This window comes from Pipra filicauda, unplaced genomic scaffold (genome assembly GCF_003945595.2).
Source record: "Pipra filicauda isolate LSUMZ 115617 unplaced genomic scaffold, ASM394559v2 scaffold116_size3395265_pilon, whole genome shotgun sequence".
Classification (NCBI taxonomy): Eukaryota; Metazoa; Chordata; class Aves; order Passeriformes; family Pipridae; genus Pipra; species Pipra filicauda.
The window spans coordinates 2,794,910-2,822,105 of NW_024103618.1; the positions used below are offsets into that span (position 1 = coordinate 2,794,910).

Here is a 27,196-nt window from a genome sequence, read left to right on the forward strand (position 1 = left end):
GACACACTCAAGTAGGTCCAGAGAAGGGTCACTACAATGGTTTAGGAGGCTAGAGAAAAGGATGCACAAGTAGAGGCTAAAGAAGACGGGTTTGCTTAATCTCAAGATATAAAAGTGGCGAGGAGTGTTACTTCCTGCCTTCAAGGATGTAATGAGTGATTACAGGGAAGACTGAATCAGATGCCTGGGAGATGCACAGGGAGAGGATAAGAAGCAACAGTCACACCCTGCAGCAAGTGAAAAATCAAACTGTGCATAAAGGAGAACATTTTCTTCACAAGGGTGGTAAGACCAGTGCAGGGTACCCAGATAGGCTGTGGAAATGGCATCTTTGGACATATTCAAAATTCAGCTGAACAAAGTCCAACATATCTAGTTGTTTTAAAGCTGTCCTTGATTTGAGCATGGGGTTATTCTACAGTTCATCCCTATTTGTTGATACCACTCATTCTGTGCTATGATGGAAGCAGTCATCAAAAAGGGCAAACTTTCTGCCAAGTCTTTTCAGTCAGCTTCATATTTACATAATTCTTTCTCCAGGATCCTTGATAAGAAAGGATGCATGTCTGTGCTCTTAAGATGAGCCTTCTGCCACTGCCTTATCTTCTCTTTACCACCAAGCTTCTGTCACGCTGTTGCCTCCAAATCAATTGCTGTTTCCAAGCCCAGTAAGCACTACATTCACTCCAACCTGCACAGGATTCACACCAAGAGCATAAGTACTTACTCCTCACAAATCGCGTTTCTTTCAACTATAGGAATCTCCATGTGCTAGATGGAAAAAGAAGGGATGGATAAATTGCAAAATATGCATATGGGCATCACACCTCACATAGTTCCAGCTATTCTAAGGTATGTTTGTTTTTTCTTTTGAGTAATTGTTTTGTGCTCTCAGATGCTACTCTGAATATTGGCAGATGAGAGTGAAAAAAAATGAATTGGCCTACCATTCAACTTGAAAGAAATATAATGATTAGTGCAAAGATGGGTCCTCAGCTGGTGATGTTTCTAAACAACACTACATACAAATGCAGTGTCACTTACTGATGAAAACCAAGCTTCTGCTCCTGAATCTCTCTCCATCTCAGCTATTTTGTCATATCTCCTGAAAAACAGATAAATTCATTGGCGGGAATACCAGTGTCCTTCATCTTTTCTGTTATATCTAATGAGTTACAGAGATTAACTGAAAAGTTTAGTTGCTTAAGAAAAACAGCAGAAGGCTTCACACTCTTTAAACATCTGGAGTTTGGAGCAACATTTCTGTCCCAGACTGGCAAACCCAAATGACTATCTGAAGATGGGATCTATTTAGTTAGTTAGGTGAACCCTTAACAGGGTCGAATCCCTGAGCTTCAGCCTGATGTAACGCTGCAAGGTGAAACAGCCTAATATCAATTTCTTTCTACAGCTCTCAATGTGGTAATTACTATTCAGAGAGACCATCTTCATTAACAGTTATCAGGTGAAGCTTAACCCCATTACACTCAAAGACCATTGCCCCAGAAATGCAAAGACCTATATAGAAGCTCCCCAAATAAGAACATATCCAAAACTTACAGAAACACTTCAAAGTCTTCAAAAACATTTAGCACACTGAGAAGCAAAACGCCTTCCAGCCTCTGGGGGTGAGTGATGCAACAAAACATCTGCTATATTGACCATCAGTGAGGTTGGGAACATTTGCTTCAGGTCAAGACTACGTTTTTAGCTGCACTACAGGGAGAAATCAGGAACTTAGTATTGCAATAGGCAGGAAAAAACAAGTCCAGTTGGCTAGAAAGTCCTACACTGCAGGACTTCTGTTACATTTCATGAGACAAAGAGCAGACTAATTTAACTCAGGAACCGCCTGCTCAGGATCCAGGCTGCACAATAGAAGGAGTTCAGGTCAGAGAAAATCAGCATCCTCTCTCCTTGGAAAAGTGCCCTGAGAAGATGAGGGAGCCCTTGGAGCAGCACTGTGAGACCTACTGTCAAGAATTTGGGACTCCTCAGCCAGGCCTGTTTCAGTTGAGTTGGTACAGGAAGCCACTTGCTTCATGAGGATACCTGGAGGGAAACTGCCTCACTGATTCTGCAGCTTGGTCTCCCGAAGAATTTGGAGACCAGGTAAACAGGTATCACAGACATGTAACAAACATCCCAAGAACCAGTCTACAAAATGGTGTCCTCTCTTCAAAGTGGGGGGCTATAGTGTCTCCCAAGCCCAGCTGTTATCCAGGTACCCATCACTTATCCAGAGACACGCTGCAGAATGGATTCAAACACCCCGCAGACCACGTCAAGCTCTGCAATGATTATCTGCCTTTTCTTCCCTTGTAAGAACCTCAAACTCAGACTGATACTGTCTTACTACTTCTTTCTCTCACAGAGTTGTCCTAATGGTTGGCCAGGGTGAATTTTAGATACCTGAGATCAGATTTGTTTTATCTAGAAAGATATATATGTACTTATCTACTTTATTAGCTCATTTTCTAAGCGGGTAGCTTTTATCCCAAAAGCTTATTCCAGGCATTGATGGTATTGAATCTTGAATATTTTTACACTGGTTTTGTAAAGAGCAAATAGCATGCTAAACATCATTACAGTCCAATGCAACTTTTCATTAAAAAAACCCAAAAATCGCACATTTTATATTCTTTATGTTTTCAGATAAAGTATTGATCTATATAGTCCATTTTAACATACTGTTCTAACTCAAAATGTTATTTCATATATCTAAACTAAAATGTCAGCATCTTCCCATTTCTACCCAAACCAATTTTAAAGTTCAATCCATACAAACCAACCCGTCTGAAAAAGTCACAGTACTCTTTATTACCTCACAAAGACTGAGGCTTTGCTAAATTTATAGTCAGATTGGTTTTTAAAACTGTATTTGTACAGTTCAAATGGAAAGAAACCAAATGGCTTTTCTTTTGCTAACAAGGGTTTGTGTAACAGCACACTGCACTTCATTCCTGTTACTATACCAGTGTTTTGACTTTCATCAGTCTCCATGCCAGTAAAAAGACACAATAAAGGAATTCAGACTTGATCAAGGTTTACTGTGCTCTTTTCAAAGAGAAGAGCAAGGGTGTTGCTAAAGCCACAAAAGAACAATAGTAGCAAAGTTTCTACTGCTGCCAAGTACTATGCTAATAGCAAAGCTTTAAAAGAGAGATTCACAGGCTGCCATGCTCAGAGGATGATTAAGATATGCATCAGTCCTGTGAAGAACGGAAGTAGAGGAATGTAAAAAGCAGCAACCTCTCCACTGCCACAAAGCAGCCTCCTTACAGTGACTTACTAAGAGGTGGGCAGAAGTAATCCCTATCCAGTATCTGCAATCTCATGTGAATTTAGCACAATGCTATAAATCTCACCAAAAAGCTATTAAGACAATCCTCTAAACTGTTGTCCAAATAGCTTTTCAAAATAATATTTAATTCTTTAAATAAAATACATTGTTTTAAATACCAGGATTTTTATTATGCCAAAATAATTTACACCTACAAATTTACACCTACACAATGGGATATCTGAACAGATTTTATCAAGTATTTATCAGCATTCACCTGGGTATCTAAATCACAAATGCAACTACCTCAGAGGCAAAATGTAGTTCTTAAAAAGCCTTGTTTGTTGGCTTTAGGGGTTTTTTTACAGTGTTTGTGTGTATATATAGATTGACATGGAATATTTTGGTGCCTTTTTATTTAAATTGCATCTAGATAAGGACAGCTATACCTGTTTACATGCAAACACATACTGTTTTGAGAAATGTAGCTAGCTGAAAGAGTTAAGGTAAAACTTAGATGTAACTACTATATTGGTGACATGGTTTCATCCTGTAAAGAAGGAGTTCAGTGTCCACATGCCCACAGTAAGCAGTATCAAACACTCCCCAAAAGTCAATACTGACAGCATTACTCAACTCCAAGGAAATTACATCTTAAAAATCATTATACTCATATTATGTATTTGTGGATTAAACTAATTAAGCAGTATGTAAACTGGATGTAGCACATCCAGTACAGCTTTTGTGCTGGCTGGAATTCTGCACAACGCTCATGCCTGCCTTCTCCAGGGCTGACATCAGAAAATCAAATATGCTCCATAGCTATGCAGCTCAGGTTTTGTTCTGCAAATAAAGGGGAAAGCAGTTACACAGTTTTATGTTCTAGCTGGTTTTATGGACCAACACTTGGCATTTTGTCTCCTTCTGTGATGCAGTTTCCTAAGACTTGCAATTCTTCTTTCAAGAAGAAACAGCATTTTAAAATGCTTGCAATGAACAGCTCTGAACAGCTTACTACCCTCCATCACTTGATGAAGTTTGTAACAACAACATAGTTCTTTCACTCACAAAGTGAGTGACAGATAAAATATGCTCTTTTCTCAGATATACATGGAAGGAAAAAAAGAAACAAAAAAAAAGCAAATCTTCCTTGAAGATCCTATAAGACCACTTAATGGTCCACCTGAAAACCTGAGTATGACAGAGCTACAGAAAAAGGTCAGAATCCTGCTGTATTTACAAATGTCAAGGAGATGGTCTTAAATTTGAAACTGTGCTTGCTCCAAGAATCCATCCACCAAAACTTACAACTTTAACCACCTTCTTTCCATAGACTCCTTCCGAAACAATTAACAGAACTTTCAGACATCCTCACTACCACTTTCCTTAATACAACTAATAAAACGGATATGCATATTGTGAGAAATATCTCTAATTAAAATTTCGGAGACGGCCAAGTAAAGTGAAACAAAGAACTTTATTAACAGTGCTGGGTGCACCAAACTCGTGACCTGGTTCGAGCACACCTGACTGGGAGCAGACAAGTCTTTTTAAGGTCTCTTGATTTACATAACCACTCCCTCGCACCTGCCATGCCAGGCCCTGCTCCCCTCTCCCTCAAAAGGCAATCTTTGCCTTTTGGTACAGTTCATTGGTTGTTCCCATCCACCTATCAGGTTGTTTCCCTGCCCCTGGCCACATGGTCCCCTGGCAGTGAGCCCAAATTGGTCTCACTGCCTTACATACTTTCCGATTCGCCTTCTTACTAGACCAGTAAGCAAAACAGTAAGTCAGCAGTAGTAACAGTGACCAGAACAACCAGAACAATAAGAACAGCAAACAAGGCAGTAAGCAGCAGTCAGTAACAGTGACCAGAACAACTTGCAACCCACCAACTCCTGACCACAAAATGGCTCTTCAATCTCCTCAAATGACCTCCAGGTATCTCAACATGAGGTAACCATGGAAATCCCTGCTTCTAACAAAACCATCTTATTTATTTCTCACAATATCAAGAACATCTGAAAGCAATGCTCCAATCTACCCAGTTCAAAAAATGTGATCAAAATTGTTTCCTTTTTTCCTCTTTCTTCTCCTTCCTCAGAACTCCTCTCTCCACTCCTGCTGATTTCAATGGAAGCAGATGGAGTTCCCAGTGGCCTGCAGACATTTAGAGGTGTTGGAGAGAAGATATGAGTCCCCTTCTACAGTTTTCCTACTGTCCTTCCCTCTCAGGAGGAGGCAGACACATTCAGAAGGTACCGAAAAGCAAAAACTTGAGCTGCATGTCCTCCCACAACTGTCAGAGCTCCTGCCACACGCAGCCAGGCAGAGAAAGAGGAAAGCTGGGCATCAGGCACATTGCTTGCAGGGAAACATGGGCAAGCACATGCACACCTCAGAGCAGTGAGCAGCCTTTCAAAGCCCAGAAAACAACTGAATTTATTTCCTTTACACTGAAAATATGAAAACAGGATGGGATCGAGTTTCCAATCGCTTCACAGGGCTCCCATGCTGCCAGTGTCACACATGATGCGGTTTTTCAGGCAGGTGGCCACTGCAGGAGGGCTTGGCTACACCAAATGTAATTCAAAGCTTTGCTTTCAAATGTAATTCACTCCTTATTTCCAAGGGGGAAAAAAGGCAAGAAAGTAGTAGTAAGGAAAATACTCTAACCGTCTGACACAGCCGGTCTTAGTAATGAGAGTAAGAGGAAACTTTCATGCTAGAAAAACTCACTGACATTTAATATTAGAGCCATAAAAAACTCAGAAAATATCCTAAGTGTTGGGAAAACCAATGTGCAATCCACTGAGATCTTCCAGTACATGCAGAACCTGAGGTAAAATCATAAAAACTCAAGTCTAAGCGCAGAGCAGAGTGAAAGCATTTCCCTTCTCTCCAGCCAATGTTGCCTCATATCACAGCTGCAGTGGAAGGAACCTTTCAAGAAAACACAGCAATCAGGACCAGAACAGGCCACTAGATTTTTTTCTGTCTCAGCAAATGCAGCAACTGATAAACAACACAATTTTCAGCTTCCTGACAGAGAACTAAGATGTTCTGTAGCACGATGAACAAGCAATGAATGATGTAAAAATGCAGATCTGTTTTAAAAAGTCATTAATAAATATATGTCATCACACAGTGTGACATCTGGGCGTGAGTTTTCAGTTTTCTGCATTTATGCTCAAGAATTTTTTATTTTGGTGACTGTAGTGCCCTCCTTTCTTTGTTTCTCATTTTATCCCTGTTTATCATTTACAAGACTGTCTCTAATTTTATTTCACCCTTTGAAGTTCTACTACAAAGTTAACAACTGATTATGATACTAGTGCAAGATAAATATACAATTTACAGAAGAACAAAATTCCATAAACATTAGTTTATGCTACATTTCAAAAAAAAACAAGACAAGAAATTAAAAAATTTGTTTCACCATCAACTCCTAAATGTTTCTGTACGGTACTACATTGGGCCTGCATACATTAGACATTTAGACTGCCATCTGTAAGTGTCACCTACTATGATTAAGAACCAGGTTATTGCAGCCTTCACTGAATACCACAGGAAGGAGATACAGAAGAAAGGGTGGCTAATCTAATCATTCACACAAAGGAGCAAAGGTCATAGATGGATTGTTGCCTCTCAAAGACAAGAAGTAATTACTTTTATAACAAAGATGAGTTTCAATGTTAATAATAATTTTTTTAATGGTGCATGTCATACAACAACATGGGGGCTTCTTAACTTTATTATGGAGAATACTGATACGTACATTGAAAGCTTAAACAGGATTTTATTCTTTACTGTCCCTTGCCTCCTTCAGACAAATTTGTAATAGCCCTCTCACAGTTGCTCCTTTTCAATTTCTTTAAAACAGCTTACAGTATTAATGTTACATAAATTTAGAATTTCTGATTAATAATCTACCTGGTATTTTTAAAGACCATACAATATATTACATGTTATAGTTATTAAGAGTTCATGAGTTGGCTGTACATCTAATTCTTCTAGAATATCTTGGCAGTTTACTCTGGAGTCACAGATAAAAGTCTATTGCTCTTATTCCATGAGGACCTTTCTCTCTTGATGAAAAGTTCAGCATAAAATAGTCCCAAGAGTACATACAATACAGAAAAACACTGCTGTATAGACCAATACCAGTTTTTATAAAACTAACATTATATCAATTCCTGCATATCACTGAGTATGGTATATAACGAGAATGAGGTTCTAAAAGCGCTATTGAAAGTCATTATGTTTTAATCTGTATCTCTAACATTTTGAAGAATTCAGGTTTAAAGAGTGTCTAGACGTGTTTTTCAGCTTAAATTCTCTTGAGCCAGGCAGCCTTACTTCACGTAAAACTCACTACCTATGTAATGCAACTACTACCTATATAAAGTAATCATATGTAAGATCTGCACAACTTCTATCAATTGCTATTTACAATGCCTGCTTTCAGGACACAAATCCTGCTGGTTTTTTAAGAAAACCTAAATTCTCATGCTTTGCAAAATACAGACAAGTAGCACTGCTAATCATTCGCATATGCCTTTAAAACCCTCCTTCTAGAAACCCACTGCTTCTTCATGGCTCTTGATCTTTTTAAGGTTGTTGTATTTAAAACAAAATAAAATTGTGTCTCACTTATATATTAGAAAGATCCTATGGTAGCCACAATGCTCACCTGAAATCTGTTGACAAGGATGGGGGTGAACCAAGGATGGGTGAGTTTTTTCCAAGAGGGTTACGTCAGGAAGGCTATGTCACATTACTCACCCATGCTCATCTTAATAGGTAAATTTTCTCTGCTTGCAGCCTCCACAAGGTGTCTCCTGGCCTCCATCACAGCTTCCTTTTGTTTGAGGTTCATGAAGGACTCCCAGAGAGCTTTGGCAGCTGGATCACTATAAGAATATGACAGGGTTACACTAAACAATGCTTGAATAATGGAGTAGGCTTAAGACAACATTTATATTTTGAGATGAGTGCTTCTATTTAGTAATCTCTGAGGTGGGCAGGATACAAGCAAAAATAAAGTGATATAAAAGCTTGATTATTCTTACCAGAACAGTTGCTACAGTTTTAGAAAAAAGAAGCTAGATTTTTTTGCTGCCAATTATAAAGCATTAGAATTCATGTATAATAATTAAGCATGTAATCCTCAAAGTAACCACTACTGTTTAACCATGGGAATAGCAGAAACAGTCCAAACTACTTCAGCTACCAAAAAGCTATGGAAAGGATAGGTTCTAGCTTCATCATGAGAGTTTAAATCCCAAAGCCAGTACTTCCAATTCTGAAGGCTGTTGGTATGAACTGATGAACTTCCAACACACTGGATTCATGGATTCTCCATACATGAAAAGGATAATGCATAGCAGAATATAACTGTTCTTATGATTGCTGTACTTAGAGATTCCTTTTTATCGTTGTTGTTGCTAAACTTAAATTAGGCTTTTATGTAGCTCATTTGCACTCAGTTCCCTGTCAGTCTTCTCTCTCCTCCAGGAAGCTGCATTTGTTGCTGGTGTGAATGAATTCAGTGTTTTCTCAGTGGCAGGGGAGGAGAAGGGAGGAAAAACCCTTGCTTGGGGCTAAAGCCACACATTGAGATTAACCATGTAGAATTTTTTTTTTTAATTTATTTTCTATTTTAAAGAAAAAGCTTTCCTCTGTTTTTTCTTCAGGAGACACTTAACTCCTAAATATGTTTTGATGTAATTTAAAACAGGCTTATAAAAATGCCAAAACAAGCTTTGTTTCATGGAAAATAAGACACCCCAATAATTCATTTGATAACCATTACAGAGCAGCTGTGCTTATGCTCTGTTGCAACATCAGGGCTGTATTTAGCAAATCTGAGCTGTCTCCCAAATCAGGTAAGAGGATTGCCAACTCCACTCCAGACATCCTAGAAACCCACATCCTCTGTTAAAGCCCGAGTGGGTGGAAGGACCATGGGAAGAGCGTTGAGTTACTCTTCTTCTGAACTAATTGTAAATGACTAGGAAGAGCAAATTTCACCCTACTGCCATGCTTTAAGAAAAAAAAAAATTATTAAATTTAAATATTAAATGAAATTTAAAAATTAAATTTCCAGTAACAGGGGCAGGAGGCAGCACCTCCCAAAAGCAGCCGGGACATCTGCAGCAAATCCCTCTACTCCATCGCCAAGTGGGATCTGAGCACCGATGCTTCAACTGTTCATGGGCAGCGGCTCCAAAGGGATTCCTCACAAGAAAACGCACACTGATATTTAACATACAATAGTGCAAGAAATAAGGAACATATTTCCAAAGCAACTAGATGCTTCAACACAATACGAAAAATTTCTTTATGGAAAGGGTTGTCAAGCATTGGAACAGGCTCCCTAGGGAAATGGTGGAGTCACTGTACCTGGAAGCATTCAAAAACCAAGCAGATGTGGCACTTTGTGATATGGTTTAGTGGGCATAGGCGTACTCAGTCAGAGGTTGGACTTGATGATCTTGGAGGTCTTTTCCAACCTTAATGACTCTATGATTCTATGATCCTCAGGTATGCTGGTTTTATACACTATCTACTCAATTATGATGCAGTCCTCCCCACCAGGCATCACTTTTAAATGCAGCCTATTGATCCTGTTCACAGGGTATGTCTCACTGTCATTTACAACTGTGCCTCACATTTGAATTTTACAAGGCCACTGCCTTGCCTGTTAACTAATCCGTTCCTGAACACGCAGTTGCAATACCAAATCGAGAGAGACCAGGAATTGGGCCTAAATGAGCAGGAAGCTAGTGTTAAAAAAACTTTTTTCCCTACTTGGAAGAAAACTCAAGCTTCTTTTCAAGATTTTTAATCTGTTCTTATTTTCACAATTCTCTTCATGACCAAAAATGTAAGCAGAGAGTCTCACATAAACACAGATGCCAGGAGCTAAGCCATTCAAAAAAAGGAAAACAGGCAACATAAGGAAGCTAAAATAAAAGCCTCTGAAATTTTGCACATTTTGGTAGTCTCATCTTTCTTACTCCTGTACTTCATAAAGATATTTAGCAAACAATAAAGTGTGGAAAATTCATCCCCAAAACATCTATAAACCTCAGTAAAAGTAAGAATGTACATACGGTTACACCATTTTTCCAGCTGTTATCCTTGCTTTCTGTTCTCCCTTTCCACACCATGTGTTGATTAGTCCTGTCACTTTAGACAGCAAGGTCTTTGAAAGCATCATGCACTATATTTGTATAATCACTACAAGTCCCTGTTTCAGCTGGTACTTCTACTTGTTAATATTTTAAACTATAATACCCCTCCAAAATAACAGACTAAATATTTTAAACTAAACAAAAACCTAAAAATATATGAATAAGTCATACTAATGCTTTAAGGAAAAAAAAAGGGAGGAGTGTTGACTTGCTTTTTGCTTTTTAATTTCTTTCTTCCTCCTTTAGCCACAGTAGGTTTTCTTTAATCCCAAGGACTAAAGTTTGAGGGATCCCTGAGGGCTGCTTTAATACACCAAAAATAGCAGAAAGCAAAACAACTGTGGTACAGCCTAAAAGCAGATGGGAGTCAACCACACTCCTGCATGCTTGCATCTCTGTGTAATCTATCGAGTTTCTGTAGACATTTTTCTTCCCACTGCTTTGCAGAATACCTAGTAGTTTAGGTATCATATATAAAACAATAGATAAACAGGATGAGATCAATACATATCAATAGCTAACACAGTCAACTGACTAGGTCAACCCAGAGAAAGCAACAGTTCCTAAACTCAGCCTTTTTTATTTTTTTTTTAAATAGGGAAAAAGAGCCACAAGAGTACTTCTATGTTTTCTGCTGCAAACACTTTTCCTGTTCCCCCTCTATTACCCTTTCCGAGAAGGGCTTTTGCTTTGAAACACTGCCCGTTCTTAACCTTCATCAGTGAGCAGACAGGAATGACTGCTGGGAATGAGTCAGTAGGATGCAGTACAGGGCTGTGGTATTGCCTCCTGCCTGATCTGAGAAGTTACCACATTTTCCTTTTAGAGATTTCTAACACTTGGACAATATGTTATCTTATCTTCCCCTTTTGGTGAGACATTTGTCTGCGACTGCCTTCCAGCCCTTGTCATGGTGCCCTTCCCCTCCTCTTTTTCTCATCTGAGTTCCTCTGCTTTGGTCCAAATGTCCTAATCCAGTGACACTGGTAATCAGTGATTTGTATGGGATCTAGTACCCCAATTCAAATTTCTCTTTTCTCTTGCATTCCTTGACCTCCCAAGACTTATTTATTGATTTTACCAGTTATCTAGTAAACCGCTGCGCTCTGAAAGTAGTTTTCTGAAACTAAATAGTTTGGGGTTTTTAAAATACTTTATGCATTACAAAACCCCTAAAGATATCGTCTGAAGGATGAGTTTTTGCTTGAGAAAAAATAAATTCTTTACAGTTATACTACAGTGCAGCTCAGGAACTCAAAACCACCCTTCAAAATAAATGTCACAAAATTAGGAAAATATTAGTGCATTTAAAATTTTAGTGCATTAAAATATTAGTGCATTAAAAATTCTGTGCATTTCTATTACAAAATGTTTTGCAGGGCACTGCAAGCCTGAGAAAGAGAACACTAAAATTCAGAGGCCTGTGAGATTAACCAGTTTCACCAAGAAATTTGGAGTTTTGCTCACGAGTTTGATACCCTGTCCCTTCCTTTAGTTGTTATGGTCATTGTACCTATTAACCAGTCATCTCAGAAAACAGAATTTAATAGAAACAAGTGTAGCAGTTACCTGGTAGAAAATTGGAAGTTTATTAATACTGCATTATGTCCAGAGATAAAGCTGAAGTCTGTGAAAAGCCCCATCGGACACAGCTATACCATTCTATATACATAAAGCAGTCTTTGACAGACATTTGATAATTGCAAATTTCTCCCTTCCCCTCATACACAAACACAAATTTTTTTAAATGAGTCATTCTCTGTTACAAAACTAATTAACACTTAACTGCATATATTTCATACTTTAAAACAACAATAAAGAAGGATATAAACAAAGAGGGAGAAATCTAGACAACTAAAAGATGCAGCTTCCCTACTGGTATTTGCATGCAGTTTTCAAAACTGAATCATGAAGACAAAGAGGGGAAAAAGGACCAAATCATCCGATCCATAATCTATATGAACCCTAAAATGAGACATCAACTGCCAATAGTGCCAGGAGAGGGGGGCTGATGAGAACCAGGTCAGAAAGACTGAGATGTTCCATGCTGACTGAAGATAGCTGCAGGTGCTTCAAAGCAGCTCTGATTTGCAGTCTTCAGAGGCACACTTTCTTTAATTAAAGATAGGAGAGGTGGAAAAACAAAAATCAGTAACAGAACAGTTTAGCCATGAAGTAGCTAACTAGCTGGCTTCCCAAATTTACAATAACCAAAGGAAAGACCAAACAATGAAGTCTGTTGTTCAATGGTAGCAAGATGCCAGGGCTACAAAGCCAAAGCCCTAAGCAGAAATAAGGGTTCAGTTTGGTAAGCAGTTCTTTTGGTGATGGTGTGCTAGCTTCAGCAACACTCACTGTAGGGGAGCTCGTTCTCATTCCCATGGAATGCCTTTCAGAAACACGTTCCGTGGGGGACTATGCATTGAGTCAGACAGGAAAAAGTTGGTTATTTTTCAACACAGCTCAGATCACTATATTAATTTGCTTCATCTAGACATTTACAAGTTGAAAATCAAATCTCTAATCTTGCGTCTGTTAAAATAATTGTAACTTATTCTTTTGATCTGGTCTGGTCTACTCCTGCAAGGACAATATTGCCAAGTTTATCTGACACAGAAAGTGCCCCTACCTACCTGTGATTGTCTGTAGGCTGTCTCAAAGCTACTAATTTTGAACATATTTGGGGAGAAGAGGAGAGGTTGGTGGCACCAAGATGTGCTATCACCAAGCTGGAAGCAGTAGTCTGGAAATAGGTGAAATCAAGTGCTAGTCAATGGAGAACAAACTCTCAGAGCAGACGCAAAACTAAAGTCAAAGACTTTAATCTTTGACTAAAGAAGTGCACCTGGGGGCACCTCCCTGGGAGGTCCAATACACAACACCACAACTTTACCCTTGGCTGAAATGACTAGTGTTTTGTATAGAAAGATATTTACTTCCCTTACTGCTCCAGGTCTTGTCTATCACTTATAAATTATTAAAATATTGTCTTCCAGGTCTCTAATGCAAGAGCAAAAGGGCAAGAAGCAATAAGCCTATACTAGAAAATAGGTCCATTCAATCACTAAGTATTCCCCATTTACAATTACGTTTTCAGATACATAAATAGGCCATTCCTAGCCCCCTTAGCATTTATAATATTACTTTGCCAATATATTTCCTCAATCAGCATGAATAATTAACCAATAAGAACAAGTCAAACACTCTTGTCCAAGCAGCCTACCATAATCACCAAAATTATCAGCCACATCAGTAGTCTCTGGAAAGCCATTGCAAATTACTTTGATGTGATCTGATTTCCAGTCAAGGAACATAAAACTGACATGTACATTATCTATTACTGGATTTTTGTCTGGACTTCTTTGCCTAACAGGACAAGTTCAGGTCATCCTGTTTTCCCCTTATAAAACACTGGTATTTCTTTCAGTTACACGTAACCCTTGCCATGTTCCCAAGCTTACTGAAAAACAGGTCAAGAAGACTCTTCCATAACCTTTTCAAAGGCCAAATTGAGAAATCAGTATCTATGTACAGTTTCCTTCCCAGATCTCCTCTCGTTCAAATTAATAAAGGGGAAAAAATTGTACAGTTTTTCTTTGGTTTTAAACCTCTTGGGGTCAGGTGAAAGCACATCCAACATCAGAAAAAACAAATAACCAGGTGGAGAACATCATACAAGCAATATACTAAGGAAGGAAGAATAAGCAAATGTGGTTATTTCTACACCTGGCAAAGGGCACAGGATTTCAAAGAGCAATTTGCTGACACAGGCTCTGAATAGGTGACAGAAAATAAATGTGACAGGGTTCAAAAATTAATCAACTGAAATGACAGAATTTCAGCATGACAAAGTCATCTTTGTACTTTCACAGATAAAAAAAAAATCAGAAAGAAAATTGTGATAGTCTCAACACGTGACAGATTCTGTGGTTACTGTATCAGCAAAACTTTCACCTTTCGTCTATGTAGCTTTATAGCTCAGCTGCCTCAGCTGCGCCTGTATATTTTCATAAGAGGAAGGGAGAAGGGAAAAATTCAGTAAAGATTAAATTAAAGCGTCATTAATACCACAAAGCTGCCCAAAACTGAGTGACTGCTAAAAAAAAAACAAAAAAAAAGTAAGCATGCTGCCAACTATTGCCTTTGCAATGACACATTTGTTTAAAGGCAATAAAACGTCCACACTAAGTGCACAGCACTTCAAAAAACAACACCAGGTGGTCAGAAGGCCATAACTATGAAGGATAAATCCATTTCTGGCAATATGTCATTTGAATACCGATAAACCAAGGAGAAGCACAAGCCTGCGATAAGATGCCATGATCTGGCCATGAGGCTGGAGAGAGGGGCCATGAATCAAGAGACATCCTCCCTCCTCCAACTGCCCTGCTGTTTCCGAGACAGCGGAGGCTGCGCCAAGGCCACACGGATATACTGTGGATTCCCGGGGACAAGTGCCAGCACAGCAACTGTGGTGGGGATAGCCAAGTCCCTGGTCGCACCCCACTCCTTGCACAGTAGCCCCCCACTGGAAAGAACCAACGAGATGTGGAACACCCTCCCCTAAATAGCAGCTGCTCCAGGTCGCAGGATCACGTGTGGAAGCTGCAGGGAATGCCGTGTGGATGAAAAGAGCTGACCTCCACATTGCCATGCTCCCAGGACACAGCTGGGCTCAGAGAATTAATCTGCTCTTAATTTCACCCTTCTAAAAGTGACCAAATGGCTCCAATACAATTTACTCAAAATTTTTCCATACAGAAACAGCTATCAGTATTTCCAGGAGTTCAGTTTCTAGCATGGCTGTGACTTGTGTGCATCCCGAGCACATGTACTTGATGGGCTAGCCAATATGTTCAACTGAAGATTCAGCAGGAAAACACAAAATCCTCAATATTTTTATTTTTAGATAAACGTAAATTGTACATCCTCAAAAGGGACTAAATCTATTTATTTCTAAGAAAGTAAAATAAATAAGTTTTAAAGTGGCCCTTAGCAGTGGACTGTAATTCTGCTGGTGGACATTTTGTAGTTGGAAGCTCAGCTCAGTCTAATTAAATGCCCCTCAGACAGTAGAAACTTGAACTATTTTCTGATCCATCCTAACCTGAGGAAAAAAGTAAACAAAAACCTCATGTCATCTTTGTATTGTGCTTGAAGAAAATTGCAGGAGCATGGATATTACCACCTTTGTCATAGATTAGTAAAAATACTGCAATGTGGCATAACACACAAAACATTTTAAAAAACAAGCTCTTCACAGCCCTTAAACTTAGAACATTATTCTCACATTCTCACTTAGATGTATGTTAAAATGCCTCCATGTACTAGTTTTTATGATTAGAACATATAAATGGTACCAAAAAAAAAAAATTCCAACAGCCAACATTAAATAACATAAACATGTTTCTGAAGAATTTAATGGTTATTTCCCAGTTTCACTCCAAGCCCTCAAGCCACTTGGTGGGTGTAATCTGTCCTAGACTCAACTGTGGCTGTATACTTTGGCACAGAGTCAAAACAGAGAGGTTATTGTTTGATTTATATGCCAAGAGCCTCTTAGATAAAGGGCTAATGGCAGGCTGATAGATTCAGCCTTTGCATGTGGTGTTTATACAGACCCTTCTTTCCTCTCTCTCCTTTCTGCATATACTCCAGGAAGGCTGTGTCACATCAAGATCAAGTTAATTAATTAACTCATACTAGCATAATTTGATCGATAAAACAATTGATTCACTAAAGGTCATGGGGAGTGCTGTTAAAACACCAACTTTTCTGCCTCAACAACGCATAAGGTCTTGAGATTTGCATTTTTCCACACTGCAAACAGGAATTGTAAAGAAATAATCCCACTACAAAAATAGATGAAAGAAGCTATGAGAAATTAATCTGTCAATTAAAGTGCACTGCAAAGTTCAGAAGATATTTCAGTGTTTCAGCAAAAAATAAATCAAGTCCTACAACAGAAAGGGTCACGTAAATGAATTTTCTATATTGTTAGTTCTGCAAACTATTGAACTTTCCCCAAAAGAAAACTAAAGGCCTTTCCAATGTGATATACTTTGCTATTTACTACATCTACACTAGGAGTACTTCCTGGTATATAAATGTTTCTGTACCATTTAAAGCATAGTCCTATATGCCCAAATTACTATTTATTAGATGTAAGAAAATTTCATTATCAAATTATAGAATTACTTTTCTGCAAGACACAAGCAGCATAAATTTTTAATTAAAAATATAATCCCAGTCTAAAGATACAGAAAAAATATCATTAAAATAAGACTAAATTCTTAAGAGCCTTTTGTCACCAATTTATTTTAAAACACTTATTTTAAACAACCAATGTATAAAACAGAAGCTGCCAGGTATTTTAAAAACAGTTCTGAAATAATATTTGAAGTGCTGGAAATCAGTTTGCAGCCAGCAAGGCTAAAGTGCTGTGAGCAAAACTGGGAGCTGCTGATCAGCCACACAGTTCTACAATGGATTCCCCTCTGGATTACCTGAAATATCTGTAGTAATAATAAGGGTGAGAAGTAACACATTTATATCATGAGTTTATTGTTCAGTTCACTGTATATAGTTCAATATACAGATAGAAATACCAAGGAAGTACAGTATTAATTGGATTAATACATAGACTTGTTCATAAAAAGACAAAATTTGCCCCTAGAAGTCAAAAAGTTTCATAATATTTTGCCTCCTCTCCCCTGTTTTCACCTTGGCATGGATCTCCCTGTGCCAGCAACACTGAGCCAGCATAGAGAATCATGCTGCAAACCAAAGTGGGAAGCAGAGAACTTGATTTGCCTACTCCTTGACAGCTGGGAGCAACTTCCAGGCAGCTCCACAGGATACAGCCCACGTTTTCCTTCATTACTGGTTTTGTCTACAGCTGACTCAACATGGCCATAAAAAAAAAAATCCAACAGGCAGAGCACAGGGGTTACTCTTGGAAAGCTCTGGCTAACAAATGAAGGGTACACTGTTTAGTGCACAAGGGGAAAGTTGGTTAAAACACAGCAATAAGAGAGGGAACAGTTGCAAGTTATTATATTCAACCTATGATATTTAGATTCATAAAGGCATACCTACAGATACTGACACTGCAATGTCAGGGCAATGCTGTACACCCAGTCAAGTTAACTTAAATTTTGCCATCATTTTCAGACAAAAGATGATAAAACAAACTGCTAAGTAACATTAGGAAAAGAGAAAATAAGATTCACCAGACGCAACCAGTGACTAAGACCAACAGTAATGGGAAAGTATGATTTGAATTTGTTACTGAGTATCATGACAGAATAAGTTTCCATTCATCTTACAAATAAGCATGTGAAGTATGGAACAGGATTTGCAGGAAGAAATATGCTCCCTGTTATCAGTAGAGCATGGGAAAACTTAAAAACAAAACAGTTCAGAGGTACTTACAAACACAAGAAACACACAGCAACCTCAAACTGTCCCACAAGTTCTTTGTTTACCTTTGTTTACCCAAAGCTCTTTGCTTTGGGCTAAATTCTTTTTCCCTCCCTCACAGATAATGGACAGTAAATCAGACTCCTAAAATTTGATATATTTTTGGTTTCGAAGGTAAACTGAATGACAATAAAATTTAACAATTAATTATTAAAAGGTTGGCAAGGATTCAGTTCACATCAGGAATTAATTAAAAAGAAGGGAAAAAATCCTCCTAAGAAAAGTAAATGATAATATAGCATTCTACATTTTGCCTTTTTTTTTTGATTAAAAAAAATAAAAGAGAAACTTAACTTTTTTTGTCTCATTCATGTATCTACTTTACAGATGGCCATAGTTATAAACTAGAATATGTACACAAGTCTGATGAGTGTGGTCAACTCATGTGAGGCAGGTTTGTCTCTTGCCAAACCCACCATCTTCAGTTTTATCAAACATTTCCTCAGTCCAAGCATCATGTAAACTTGTAACGACAAGCATTTTAACCACAGTCTTGTTTCACGTTGATCTAAATACAGACATATTTATATATATATATGCTGTGATACACATATAATAAGCTTTTTGGCTTCAGAAAGCCAAAAAGTTTAACATATACACTTTAGCATCTATGACAGAAAACAACTTTACTTGCTAATAACCACATACATGAGACAGTGCAGCTGTGCATTAATGATGTTATTGAAAAGAAATGCAACTCCACTCATTGCTGCTTCCAATATCAAAGAATAATAGTATAAACCAATGGCACCAGTGTGCACTAAACCAAAAAAAAAATAATTCAAGCTAGCAGAAAAATAATTCATGGACTGTATTTTACCATAATAAAAGTCAGCACAAATGTATGCATGCAAATATGCACACAGAATATCTGAAAACTGATTTATAAATCCTCTTATTCTATTCCATTTACATAGACTAGTAATACAAAATTTCTGTTTCAGCTTAATACTAGAACACTTGCTTAGTGAAAATTTCTTGGAAAACATTAACTTTTTTTAAAATAGAATTTTACATATATATATATTTTCAAACTGATATCCTCTAGACAGACAGCACTTCTACAATGTTTCATCTGATTATACACAGTCAATACAGCATTTTCCTGTGTTAAAAACCAAAACTACCCAGTCCAACAAATAGTTTGGGGAGCTATGGGTTCTCATCACCTTTGAGTTCTGTTTATTCTAGCTATTCCCAAGATCATTAATATCCACTTGAACCCATAAACTTGAAGGTCAACAAAAGGTGAAACATAAGGAAACAATATAATATGGAGTATTCCACTGGATTATATGCTGTGAAACATAAAGGTAGTTTCCTTAAACTACACTTTTTTTTCTTTATTCCTTAGTAATAGAAAAGATAAGATAAACTCCATATTGAGCCAGAGTTTAATTTGGAGGATTTACAGAGTGACTAGCAATTCCTTTTATAGAGAAATTTTAAAATTCACTAACTGTGCCTTTCTAGAAAATGCTATATAATCAGAATAAAATGAGTAAAAAAATATTCATCAAACAGTACACAGATGGAATAAAAATATAGCCCAAAAATTGTAATCTTGTATAAATATCTTCTCACTGTCACAAGCAACATAAACCCTCTAACGGAAGTCCACACTGATCGTTGTTGTTAAGCTACAACAGTGACTTGTTCTATTACATGTATAAGCTTGTGACCAGCAACACTGAGAACACAAAAGCCTTACAAATACATTTCTGCAGCAGCTATCAAATCTTTTGTTGGAAAGAGAATTCCTCTAAGCAAGTAAGGCTGCTCCAGCTGAACTACTGGAAGAAGCAACAGCACAAGCATGAAATGGCTGGCAAAGGACCAGGCGCTCCCTAAGTACATTTCTGAAGCCAGCTCTACTCACAGTCTACAAAACGGACTGCCACTGATGTTTCACACCATTACATGACTACTGTGCAAACTGCAATATGTTTTTTGTCCTCATGCTAATGTTGGAAGATGTTACCCTCAGGCAAGTCTTGAGGAAACAAAGGCACTTTGGGATAGTAAGGGGTTAGGAAAAGGAACCCATGCAGAGCTGCTGCTGCTTACCAAGCTGAGGAAGGAATGAAAGGGAAGCATTAGTCATGCAAACAGCCTGGAACAGAAGCCATGGCTGGCAATTGCACCAACAAGAAACAGTTCATCATCCTTGCCTGAAGTCCTTTTATGACACTTACTTACTGACTTCAAGAACCTCTGAAGTTTATAATCTTGCATGATTATTATCCTGCAACCAAATGTCTCTGATTGTCTTAAAATATATGAATTCCAGTGTGTCTTTTTCAAAAGTTGGATTATCTCAAAAACTTTACTGGAAGTCAAGTGTACCAATAAAAGAGGGATTTTATTAATCTTTTTTTAAGGTTTCCTCTTTCTGATCTACAGCAAGTGTTCTTACCAAACACAAGGTTGGATCATTTTAACCCTGTCTGCTGACATCCTAAGCACAGGGAGATGGCAGTTTACTTAGAGAGAATGGAGAGCAAGCAAGATGCATCTCAGGAAAGTAGGGCTGGTTTTGACAGAAGCCGACTGATGTTTAGGTCATACTAATCCTTGAAGTATTAAATCCCACCAAGCTCCATCTTGTATACAGACATGATTTTGAACATGTTCTGTGCAAAGAGAAAAGAAGATTAACTATCCACTGGGTAAAATGTCCTAGTTCTAAGATGTGGTCAGGACACTTCAAAGTAGTTTAACTCTTCCTCTAATACCTATCTGCTCCTTTTCTACGTTATGTTATTTCCAAACACATAATACATACTGTTAGAATTTTCAACTATTAGTCCCCTGGTAAGGTTGCCTCCCTTCTGCAACAGGTTCACAGCAGTCATCTCTGTGGAAGAGCTTTTATTACAGGTCACAGAACATTCAGCTACCCTAACACTTTTCCATTATTCAAACAGTAGTACTAATGGGGCTCTTAAACAATTATGGTGATACTGGGACACTGTGGATAGCTACACATCATACTTGGACTTGGAAAAACAAGTTTCAGCTCCAAATACATGGTAGTGTTGTCACTTCTTGACAAGTATTCAGGACTGTATTGACTCAGCATGGGACCAGGTCTAGGAGTGCTTCTTCCTCTTCTTCTCTTGCATGCCCACCCCCACAACCATAACACACTCTTAGGAAGTCTTCAAAGGTTTTTCCAAAGGGTCTCCTGTAGAAAGGTAAGATGTATAGCCTTGAATAGCATGTGGATTCATTGTCATGTAGTTAAAAAAAAAAAAAGGTTATTCCAGCTGTCCACCATCATTCAAAACCAAAAGTGGCACCTAATCTTTAGACCCCAGAGCAACAATTAAAAGCAGGCTGATCCAGATAAACAGCCAAGCACACCTCAGCAATTGGAGGACTGCCAGAAACAAACCAACTGAGCATCCAGATGAATGCTGAAGCCAGTTTGCTTCCTTCAAGACAAACAAAAGAAAAATCACTGAAAAGTGAAATTCTTTCTACTTTCAGAAGTGGAATTGCTTATTGCGACCTGACCCACTCTGTTTTCCAATTAGCAGATGTGGATATACACTACTTCACAAAATAAAGAGAAGGTTTGATGCTGAAAGGTTTTCCAGATATGTCACAACCTTCTTAGCCCTCTTGGTCACTAATAAAGCAGCCCATCATTCCAGCATTGCCCCAAAATCCACTCTTGCTCCTCTAACAGCTGGCCAAATCGTGCAGGGGTGAAGGAAAAAAGTGCATGCAAATAATTTCCTAAAACTTTCTCATATTCATAACCATCACTTAGTCCTGTCTGAGTTTCAACTGGCTACCTTTTAGGCCAACAAAATGGTTCAGTAAAATGTTTCATTCCTACAAGATGCAGGATATCTTATGCAGAATGCCAGACTGAGTTACTGTACGAATCAAATTAACTGAAAGCTTCTGAGTAGGATTTTGTACACTACTAGGTATAGCAAAATTCTTGTCAAGCAGCTCTTTAAAAAGACAGTATATTAAAGAGTTACTTGTCCAGAATTTTAATTTTGTTTTTGGACAAAGCAATGATTTATATGAAAAGTAAAGTCTGATCCTTACAACAAACATATTACTTAAGAACATTACATGTAACACAATAGGTTACATCACAGCATTCTACTCTGTGTTTTAAAGCTATTGCATAAGTTTATTTTAATAAAAATGATTCCAGGGAAAGAGCAGTTAGTAATGAGGTGCTGACAATTGAATCTACATTCAGGGATTGCATTGGAGTGCCAAGTTCACTTTTACAGATGCACTAGTTAGCTATCCAGTAGATGTTCTTGAGGCATGTAAGACCAATATATTTTGAGTCGCATTTGGCAGCATAGACAGATGAGACAAGTGAAAACATTCACCAAGAACACATCTGAAGTGTGTTTTTCTTATTAGAGAAATGTAAGAAAATATAACCAGATACCATGGAATGCCAGGAATTCCCTCTCCTCAATGTTTTTGATTTACAAGGCCACTTTTTTGGTAGTCTCCTTTGACTTTGACCTCTCTCCCTCACTTGCTTGCCTAAAGCCTTGAGTAACCAATGCAACCTCTTCACTAAGCCATTTTGAGGGCTTAATGTACTAAAATACATCTTTCTCACAGATGGACAGACCTTTCCATAAATGACTCAGTTACCACAAAAATCATTGCTTAGGAGGTCTTACAGCATAACTAGTTAAAACGAAGATACTCTCTTTATGAGTTGAGAACAAGTATTAAAGTAGATACTTGGAGATCCAAAATAAATAGTAAAAAAAAAAAAACTAATCTGAAGCAGACTTTACATCCTAAAGACAAGTTGTTTGAACATGCAGGGCCAGATTCTCTGCTATCATGTTGGTGAAACTTAGATGAATTTGAGGGCTTGGTCCTGTGTATCTTCATTATTCCCCTCTGGTACTTCAAAGTAGCATATTTGTCATGTTTCAATTCAAACCTAGAGCCCTAGCTTCCTCAGATCTCATGCAAACCTAATATGGACAATTCTAGCTGTCCAAACTGACATCTATTCAAAAAGAATAAAGCTTCAGCCTCAGGCTTTCATTTTTATAACCATTTCCATACTCTGGTTGATCTGTCATAGAAAACGAGATAAGGACTTCTGTCTACATTGCATATATTTATCTTGTGTTCTGGATATCTTCTCACAAGCCCTTCCTGATACACTTCTGCCTGCCACAGAATGAGTAAGGAGAGCAGAATTTTGTTCTAATCCAAAATCTCTGGATTTTCAGTCACTTTTTGTAGTCATATGATATTAACTCTGCATCCTCCTCCTAAGAAGGGATTCTATAAGCAGTGTGTTGAGTGCTGTCTAATTCTCCACATACCCTTCTTACCACCAAACCAATTTTCCAACCTGTGCAAAGAAGTGTTTGAAGCCACAGCATATTCCCCTGTCATTAATAAGAACTGTAGCTTTTTCTGTGAAGGTTAATTTCCCTTCTCTAAGGGGCAACTAGAGCCTGAGCATCCACATGGAGCATACACGTTCAGCACATGTTCTGCGGCTGTTTCCAGTAACTGAAAATTGCTCAATATGGATTTCTTTTTCTGGTTGCTTATTTAAAAAATTAGTACAGTTGTGGGGAGAATTAGTTTGGTCATAAGACTTTTCTCTCCTACAGAGGATGGGAATCTTTACCAATTGAAGATAATTTTAGAAAATATATTCATAATCTATGCAAATTAAGTGATACTTGGTGTAGGACGGTCATCCAGTGCCCACGGGTAGTCTGTTTTGGGGGCTGCAGTTCATCAGGGAATAAAAACTGGTGTGGTTTGGTCAATTTTCACAACCACTTTTGAAACTTCGAGCAGCTATAAAGTAGCAATACCGATTAGAGAGGTGAGCACCAGAGCTAGGCATTATGAATTAGATTCCAAAATAACAGAAGTCATGCTAAATATTACTTAGCCATGCTAAATAACAGAAGAGGATGCTGGATTTTTGGCTCAATTATAAAAAAATAAAATCAATAGTCATAAAAAATTAAACTCAACTGTCACGTAAGCATTTATCTGTATAAAAGCAAAGTATTTCAGTATGCACAGATTCTGTCTACTTTCCAGAGTAAAAGCATCTTTAAGCTCTGACAGGTAAATAGTTCACTTCATACTAATTTCAGCCTGCCTAAGGTTTGATTCCTGTTTCATATTAAGTCTGGAATCAAGAAATAACCCCAATCATATAGTCAAAACTTACAACCAAACCTGTTGCCAACAGATAATACCATTTCCTTCCCAAACATTACTTCGTCATCCAAATGACCAGCTGTCATTTGTTCTTCTCATCAGTCTATTACGGTACATTTTTCTCTGTTGTAAGATACAGGCTTACTTTATAGTATAAGAATGATAAACCAAAACACCCCTCCAGGTCACTCAGTCACTCTCTGTTCTGCCACTACGACTAAACAGCAAATGAGAAATTCTGCAGTATGTAATAAGGCCAATGCATATCACTGCATTTGATCACTTCCAAATCTTCGTTCGCGAAGCCTAGCCATGACCACTGCATTTTCAAACCTCGCTGTTGGGGTCATTGAGGAGGCAAACTTGAAGGCAGTTGGCCAAGCAGAGTAAGAGGTAGTCTAAGAAAAATCTCACAAAGTCAGCCAAAGCAATAGTCGCTGGCAGATCCTACTATAACACAAGAAAGATCAGAGCTCACTTTCGAGAATCATAAAGTCTCCTTTAACAGACTTTTATGCTGCTATTGAGCTCTGAATACATCTGCAGGAAAATGCAGTGGCCACACCAAAAGAAAAGCAGTTTGCTAACTTACAGAAGGGAAAAAAGAAACTCACAAAATTCACAAACAAAGGCATTAAGGGAACAAAAAAGCTATGTCAGTTTTAAAAGAAATGCTGCAGACAGCCAAAAAACCATCACCCCTAAGCAACATAAAGATTTTTCTGTCCTGACTGCAGACATCAGTGTTACTGTTTCTGATAGTTAATCAGAAAGAGGGTTGTCCTTCTTTATATCTTGCAAGGAATGTACCTGCAGAACAAAGCACAATTCTAACAAAGGAACAATTAGACAATAAACTAGCTGAGGGATTGTACTCACTGAATTTCCTTATAGGCATTAAGTCACCTAGCTCTGCTAACCAGATGCATACTCAGAGACCTTTTGACGGCTGGACAACTGGGTAACACTCAAATTTATTGTGTCTTTCCATGGATAAAGGAAAGTCAGAAATTTGGGACTTAATGGTAGTACTCAAATAGAGATTATATTGAGAATAATATAAATACAGGGAGTCCTTCTTCAGAAGAACTAAGAATATGTCTTCAAAAAGTTAAGCTTGAAAGGTTCTGATTCAGCCATTTTCACCTAGCTGGTTCTACAGGCAACAGTATCTGAAACTTCTTGAACCTTGCACTCTGAGGATGGCTATGATAGTGTCAGAGGGCCAAGGAAAAAAACGTGAATTCTGTCTGAACACTTTCATTACTAAGCCTGGGTAGCCCAGACAAGCAGGGCAGTTAGAGGTCCTCAAAGCACAAGGAACAAAATCTTGAACAGTCCAGCTTCCCACAACCCCCAGAAGGCCTTTCTGTAGGCTGAGAGGCATAGATAAGGAAGAATCGCTCAGCTGATGCCGAGAGCTTGTCAGCCCAATTCATTCTTTATCTCAAGGAAAATAAGCTTCAATCTTCACCTTATCTAGAAGACAACTTCTAAGGTTTCTGAGCTCTGTCATAACAGGCGATTGACAAAAACATGGCACCTATTAGGCAGGAGAATGGTCAGATGAAAAATCCTCATGAGATTCCTCTGCCAGTTACTTCAGCAAACCTACTACTGCAACAAACTGGGGTTTTGCAGAGCAGCAGCAAGGTCTTCTGGCAATGTTGTATGTTACACAGCACAGGCAAGCTAGAGGTCTTGACCTCTTTCCAGAATTTTCCACTCTTAGCACACCCCTCTCACCTCTTCTTTTTTTTCCATTTCAAGGAGGTCCCGTGTTGAAAAGACCTGAGCAAATACACACATTTATTGTAAGATATAATAAATCTTATCAGCTTGTTCATCTCTTCCTGTGGCAACAGTCAATTACGTTCACTTGATTCAGGCTGGTTTGAAACTGAGCAGAAAGTGTCTCCTGGAAAGCTTGTCTTCACTGACAAACCCCAGAAGCTGATGAAGCCAGGGTTGTTATTCCTGACAAGAAGATGCCTTGAGAAATTTCAAACAATGAGGAAACTGAATGGGCCTCGATTCGGGACTGCACTCTAAGCCCCTATGACTAAAATAAAAGTGGTGAGCAAGAAGGCTGCTAGTCCAGGAGCATGATGGCAGTGGGGAATACTGTGTTTGGGGCATTCCTACTTGGGGCATTTACCACTTAGTGAAACATCTCCTGGCTGGATTGCTGAAAAGGCAAAAGGTACCAACATAAAAACCCTCTAAAGTGCAATTCATCTCCCTGTAAATGGACCTTATTAGCACAACAGGAGTCCTAGAAGCACAGGGCTGAGCTGCAATTTTACCTGTCATTGGTGAAAGTAAGTTTCAGAGTTTTATTTAATGCAACGCGATGTCTGCTTTTCATAAATTCTGCAGTTAAGATCTTCTTTTCTCCACAAAAGTGCTGCTCACCTTGTACAGAAAGGTAGATAGGAAAAAGCTGCATGGGTAGTGACTTTTTTGGTTGGTTGGGCTTTTTTTTGTCTTGGGAGGTTGAGTTTAGGTTTAAAGCCGAGTTCAGCACAGGACAGCAGAAGAGGCAGGAGGCCGGGTCCTGGGAGAGCAGGAGAGCGCAGCTCCCAGCAGGGGGAAGTGTCCAGCAGCGGAAAAGATCGAGGAGCACCCCAGATGCAGCGACAGGCAGGGAGCCCCGTGCAGGCAGCATCCCGCTGCTGCTGAACCACCACCAACGCACCAGGGCACATCCAAAAGAGGTTTTCAGCGCACAGCCATTGCTCTACAGTCAGAAAGAGCCTTGCCGTCCACTGTTTTAGGTTACCCTTCCTCCTCTGCAAGTCTCAAAATGGATATGAAGGAATATAGTCGTGACATCTGGATTTTCTTACTGTGGTATTAATGTTTCCTCTTTAATATTAACATTCCAGAAAGAAAAAGTACTCTAATTTCTGCCATAAATTTTCAGCTCATTCAAGAATAACACTGTCTCAAATTACCTTCTTATAACAAGCTTTTATAAACTCATGCATGTAAAAAAAAAGTTGCGGGTTTTGTTTCTAATTAATAT

At 38.5% G+C, this 27,196-nt stretch overlaps 1 protein-coding gene across 1 annotated transcript in view; it reads right to left on the reverse strand.

The window, feature by feature from the left end:
- The window catches only part of SCFD2 (sec1 family domain containing 2), a 190,987-nt gene that overhangs the window by 149,640 nt on the left and 14,151 nt on the right, over positions 1-27,196 (reverse strand). The window contains exon 3 of the mRNA XM_027735944.2: positions 8,069-8,196. Within this exon, the coding sequence (XP_027591745.2) occupies positions 8,069-8,196 (128 nt within the window). The remainder of the gene's footprint in view (positions 1-8,068; positions 8,197-27,196) is intronic.